The 6680-nt window shown below is 27.6% G+C and overlaps 1 protein-coding gene across 1 annotated transcript; it reads left to right on the top strand.

The window, feature by feature from the left end:
* Nucleotides 1-934: 934 nt before the first annotated feature.
* On the top strand, nt 935-2610 carry LOC115695461 (uncharacterized). Its single transcript, XM_030622524.2, has one exon. The coding sequence runs from the start codon at nt 1140-1142 to the stop codon at nt 2256-2258; it is 1119 nt and encodes a 372-aa protein (XP_030478384.1). The 5' UTR covers nt 935-1139; the 3' UTR covers nt 2259-2610.
* Nucleotides 2611-6680: the final 4070 nt, after the last annotated feature.

Here is a 6680-nt window from a genome sequence, read left to right as displayed (position 1 = left end):
GGGCCACATCCTCCCATTTCCTTTTTTTCTATTGGTTTGCCTTTATACCCACATCCCAAAATCGTAGCAATAATTGTAGACTATCTTAGGTGAGACAAATAACTTGGTTGACTGCATGCTTGTGTATATTCAAATCAAGGCTTGGTGACAAAGATAACATCCTTACCTAGCTACCTCCTTATTATTACATTTGATTACTCTAATAACGACCATACTTTCTTCCCTTTTTATTTTTTTTTTTGACCATTCATTAATAATAATAATAATAATAATAATAATAATAATAATAATAATAATAATTTTCTTTTTTCTTTTAGGGTGCACTCTTAATGGGTATTACCCATGAATGGGTAAAATTAGAAATTTTTCTATCTAATTAAAAAAATCTCTGAGATTGTTCTATTGGTAAAAAAAAATTTAAAAAAAAAAGTTTTTCAGCAAGAAAAATAAGAAAAAAAAGAAGTTGAGTTTGAGTTAAATATTTTTGTATGAACATATTTTTGATATAGTGTAAAATGAGATATTTTTCGATATATTTTTTTTAATTAAGTAGTTAAATTAAGCATGAAAATTCAAATTTGTGAGTTCATTATTCGTTATTAGATCAAAATTTGATAGCTTGATATTTTTTAAAATTAATATTTATATTTAAATTTATTTAGTAACTGTTCATGACTAATACTCATTATGAAATGTTCTATATATATATAAATACATAGCAACGAAAAACATATAAAATTCAAGTAATAAACAAGTAGTTGTCAAAAATAAATAAACAAATATCAATTGCCATGTGAAGAACAATGACAATATACCTGAGTAATAATAAAATTTGCTAAAGATTTTTATTTTATGTATAAAAAAAATATAATACTATACACACACAACACAAGTATTAAAAGGCGGCTCATATCCTACGACTCTGTGGTCAACAATCTCTACTTTTATTTTTATGTTAAGTTCTTTCCCTACTCCTTCCTTTCCCACTTTGCCGTTTATATATAATTCATTCGCAAAACAATTAGTCTACCTTTAGATCGCTTTCCCACACACTCCAAATCTAGCTATCTAAAACTACTCCTAACTATTTTAAACATACACACACAAAATTAATTTAAAAAATATATTTATACAAATATATGGAGGTAGTGATACCAAGTACAACACAATCCATGGATTTCGAGTTCAACAATATTAATAATAGTATGAGTGTAGTAAATTCCCCATACTCAACAGCTCCACCATCGCCGAAGCGCTTCGGCGAGTACTACTTCAGCGCTCCCACAAGCCCGTCTCGCGTGTCCGACTTCTATAGAGATTTCGAGGAATTCTCTACAGCTGCCGGCGCCGGATCAGAACGTGGTTACGGCAGTAGTCGGTCTCCGCCTATGGTTCCATTTGAGTGGGAAGAAAATCCCGGGACGCCTAAAAAGGGTTGTGTAGTAGTTGAGAAAGATAATGATGGTGATGATGATGGTGGTGGTGGTGGTGGTTTCGCTTTTGATTTCAGCGAAGACTTGGAAAGAACTTCTCTCTCGGCTGAGGAGCTCTTCGATGGTGGTAAAATCAAGCCTTTGAAACCACCTCCTCGTCTTCAATTTCTCAACCACCAACCCTCTTCTTCTTCAAATGGTCAAGATTCAATTTACAATAACAAGAAGAACAACGAGAGGGAAAGAGGGAGAGAAAGAAATATAATTACTAGCATGGGAGATAATTTATTATCATCATCGAGATCGAGTCGAAGAGCTACGAGATCGTTATCTCCTTTGAGAGCTTCTGATCAGAGGTGTTGGGAAGAAGAAGATCATCAACGACAGCCAATAAATAAAAACGACAACAAGGAGAGGTCATTTACTGCTAGTTCTAATGTTAATAATAATCCAACTAAAGTGTCTTCTTCTTCTTCTTCTTCGAAGAAATGGAGATTCAGGGATTTTCTTCTGTTTCGAAGCGCATCAGAAGGGAGAGCTAATGAGAAAGACCCTTTGAGAAAGTACTACATGAAAAAACACGAAGATCTTAAGAACGCTAGTTTTAGGTCTACGGACAGTTTTGGTTCGAATAATTCTGGCAGGAGAAAAGGACCACCAGTTTCTGCTCACGAGCTTCATTATACGGTCAACAAAGCAGTGTCGGATGATTTGAAGAAGAAGACCTTTCTGCCCTACAAGCAGGGTATTTTGGGAAGATTAGCCTTCAATCCAGCACTTCATGCTCTTGCGAATGGCTTTGGTTCTCTCACACGTGCATCATGATGACATGAGTGAGATCATTTATATGATGGACCAAAAGAAGAAGAACAATTAAGGGTGATGAGCCGTGAACACACATATCTTTTTTAATTAATTAATTTGTTTCGGTGTAAAGTTTTGTTTTTATAATTATTATTACTATATGGAAGTTTCTCTTTATATTTACCAAGTGAAGAATCCGAGGAGATGTGAGAGCTTGATGATGCTGTCTGCAATGCATGTGTACAATAAAAACGTACACTCATACCAAAGTATCTATAAATATCTATCTCTTGTTTGATGCTTCTTCGAAAACTGAAAACATAATTCTTTATTATTTGTATATCTAAATACAATATCCTCTTATTATTTTGAAGTTTTGCATCAAAAAGAGAATTAATTTTCTTTTCTTTAATTTCGCAGTATTATACTTCTCCACCTTTGTTACAAACAAGAGTCGTCTCTTAATTTACAACAAGAAAATGCTTAAAAAGAAAATGTGTCACAGGCCTTGTTGATAAAAATAATGATATTTTAACTTGGTTAGAAAGAAAATGGGCTATTTACAAAAATATAGGAAAATGAACATAAGTTTTGATATATATGACATAAATACTTAATTATACTAAATATGACATTTAAAGAAAAAAAAAACACTTACAAATATAAGAAAAGTAATGAGGAATGTTATAAAAAATTTTAAAAATCAGTTTTATCAACATTGAAATAAACTAATAATTTTATTAAAAAAATAAAAAAAAATAGTTTCATTAACAAAATAGTGAAAAAATTTATAATCTAAAAACGATACTAATTTTAAAAGAGAAAATTAGATCATAATACTAACTTTCGAAAATATTTATGAAAATAAGCTTAATTATTTTAATCTACTGTGTGGATACCTTTTCTTTTTAATAAATGGGTAGGTGTGTACCAAAAATCAATATTTTTCTTTTGCTGGCCACCGAAAATCAAAAATTCTCTATTTTGTCTTTTATACTCTCTTAGAGAGATATTAGTGTTGTTTTTTTTAAACTCTCTTATTTTTTTAACAATGACTTTTTTATTTATTATTTTTTGTCTTTTTTTCTATTTTTTCTTTTTTAAAGACAAGTTTGTTTTTGTCTTTTTTTCTTAACTAAACGAAATTATATCTCTCTCTTCCTTTCTTATAATTTTTTTATTATTTTTATTTTCTAAAAAGCTATATAAATAAGATTATCATTTTATTATGTGGGTTATATTTTTTCACGAAAAAAAAATAATCATAATAAAAGATATAATTTCTTTTCTTTTTTTACTTAATTGCCAAATTTTAAATCAACAAAATTAGATATCACAATCGATTTTAAGGGGTTACTAAAAAGTATTTATTATTTATAGGTTTTTTTTAAAAAAATAATAACTTAAGGAAAAAAGATGTTAAATGTAACTTTTTAGTTTCTTTTGTATTTAATTAGAAGGAAAAAAAAATTAATTCAAACAAAATTTATTGGTAATTAAATAAAATGCTATGTTTTGTGTGATTTATTAAAAAAAAACTCAAATAAACTTTAACATATCAATCAAAATTACTCAATAATAAAAAATATGTTATAAATTTATTACTATAAGTAACATGAAAATATAATGTCACCTAAAATAAATAAAATGTAACAAAAATGTATCTTAAACAATAAAAACACTTACTTTAACATTAAATTAAAATTATAATTTTAAAAGTAACTAATCGAATAAGTAACCAAAAGTCAGTGAATATATAAAATTTTGTTTTAATTTAAAGTTTGGTTGTTTTATCTCTTAATAAAATATGAAAGAAATTAAAATGTAGCTTTTGATTACGGTAATCTTTTTCAGTGATGATGATGTTGCTTTTGATTCTTAAATAGATTTTGTAGATAATTTAAATATTATTAAAAAATAATAATTTAAAAGTATTTTAAACAACAATGCAACATAATGTTACCTAAATTGAAAATTTTATAATAAAATTAATATAGGTTGGCTTTTTTATTAATTAAGAGATATTCTTATAATAACATGTAATAATTAGTAGATATATTGGATTTTTTCTAAATTTAAAGTTTTGCTATTTTTTTTTATTAACAAATTAAGGGAAAAAATAAAACTAAGAAGTTGATTTCTATTATAGTTATATTTTTTTAGTAACAAAAAATAAATATATGATTACCGCACATCAAAATGATTACCTTGAAATATAAATCCCAATAGTATTATTTATAAAATGAAATGATCAACAGAATGATCGAAAAATATTTTTTAAAATAATAGAAAAGAGAGAGAGAGAGAGAGAAAATAATTAAAAAATAAAAAAATAAAAAAGTGTGGTATATTTCAAAGAAAAATAATTATCACATTAGAGAGATAATTATTTCTCTTTTCGGTATATGCCGCTTCATTTGCTATGTAGTGTGTGCACTATTTAAATTGTTGAACCCTTTCTTGTAATTAGTTTGAATATTGGGTATATAATTAAAAATTCCCTATTTTAAAAACCAGTTTCACCAATATTAAAATAAACTAATTATTTAATTAAAGGAGGCAAAAAAATAATTTCATCAATAACATAATGAAAAATACACAACTAAACTTTTACAAACGATACTAAATTTAAAAACCAGTTTCAAACATATAAATTTTATATCAATACGTAATAACTAAATTTCTAACTTCATTCTTTATTTTGGCATTTATTTTTTTATTTGCTTGCTCAAAAACCAGAGTTGATTTAAGCATACAATATGCAGCAAATATAACAAGGAGAATCAGAATTTAAAATCAAAGAGAAAAAAAAATCAAGGAAAATAAAAGAGACAAAAATGCAATAAAAACCATAAAAGAATAACAAAAAAAAATAGTGGAATGTGAGAAACCAGCTAGTAAAACAATCAAAATTAAAACAAACAAATAAAAACGAGTTTCCTTAAATAATCAAATAAAAAATTGAAACTTAAAACTCAATTATGAACAACGATAAAAAAAACAGTTATGAAAACTAGTTACTTAAAAAAATCAATTATAAAAATAATAAAATAATGTGTGTCAGAAACTGATTATTTAAAATAAAACAAAAATTGTTGTTCAAATATCGTACCATAATAAAACTGATTTTATACAAACTAAAAAATATACAATATGTTGGAATTATATTACTAGGATCTTAGATTTACTAACAAGTATGTTATTAACATCCTAAATATGAACTTCTAAAACGATATGAAATAAACACATATAAAGTATAAGAAACCTTACAGTGGTTGCAGCGGAATATAATGTCTCCTTCCACTCAGATCTCTAACCCTTGTATCCTTTCTGTAGCAGAGTATATCACTAAGATCTGAGTCCGAATCTCCTTCTCTTGAAACTGGATTCTTCACATCCTTACACACTATGATTGAGTACTAATTGATATGTGTGGGCACTCACTCTTTCACTATATGCTCGGTTTAGAAGAGAGGGAGAGAGAGATAGTATGGTTTCGGCTAGGGTTAGGAAGGAGGCTCAAATTTTATCTGAAGGAATGAGATGCATCATCTTTTCCCTTAAGCCATCACTACCTATTTATAGGAAACCACCTAGGGTTAGGTTAGATTTATTTGACATTAAAATAAGGAAAAAATAAATGGTAAATATGCTATATAGTGGCCGGCCATGTATGGATATTGGGCCCCACTTTGCAATTTTGCCATTTTCTCATTTTTCCATCTTATTTTCTCAAAAATGCCAATTTTCCAATTCAACCACTTAAATGCCAATTCTAATTATTTAATAACTAAAATTAATTATTAAATAATATTGTCACTTAATATATTTATTAATTAGACTTATCAAAATCTCTTAATTAACAAATTAAACCCTAGAAACTCTTTCTTCACAGTAAAGCCATTGCTTAGTGAAAATTCATAAACGAGACATAGTCTAATTTTAGAATTATAATTGATTAATCAAAATCAATTAACTGAGTCGTACAAGTAATATTATCTCAACTAGTATGGGGCCATGGGCCTATATATCTGAGCTTCCAATAAGCAGACCCAGAATCTACCAAGTAAATTCACTGACTTATTAATTCCTTGTTGCATCCACCATAGAACTTGGAATTGCATTCGCAGTTATATAGAACGCTCTATATGTTCCACGATATTGATACGCTATCAGTTATCCATTGTTATAATCCCAATAATCAATGATCCTCTATAGATGATTTACATTGTATAGGGATTAAATTACAGTTACACCCTTCAATGTATTTTATTCTTAAAATACTTAGCCACCTATAAATGATATTTTAGTGAACTAACATAATCTCTGAAATGAGTACTCAACCATTTATCTCTGTTTAGCCAAGCTCGAAGGAAATCATCATTTCATTTCTATACCCTGATAGAGGCTATAGATTCCATATCTATGTTTAGCGCTCCCACT

This window comes from Cannabis sativa, chromosome X, assembly GCF_029168945.1.
Source record: "Cannabis sativa cultivar Pink pepper isolate KNU-18-1 chromosome X, ASM2916894v1, whole genome shotgun sequence".
NCBI lineage: Eukaryota > Viridiplantae > Streptophyta > Magnoliopsida > Rosales > Cannabaceae > Cannabis > Cannabis sativa.
The sequence above is the reverse complement of the archived record's forward strand: the minus strand, read 5'-3'. Positions and strand labels throughout refer to the sequence as shown.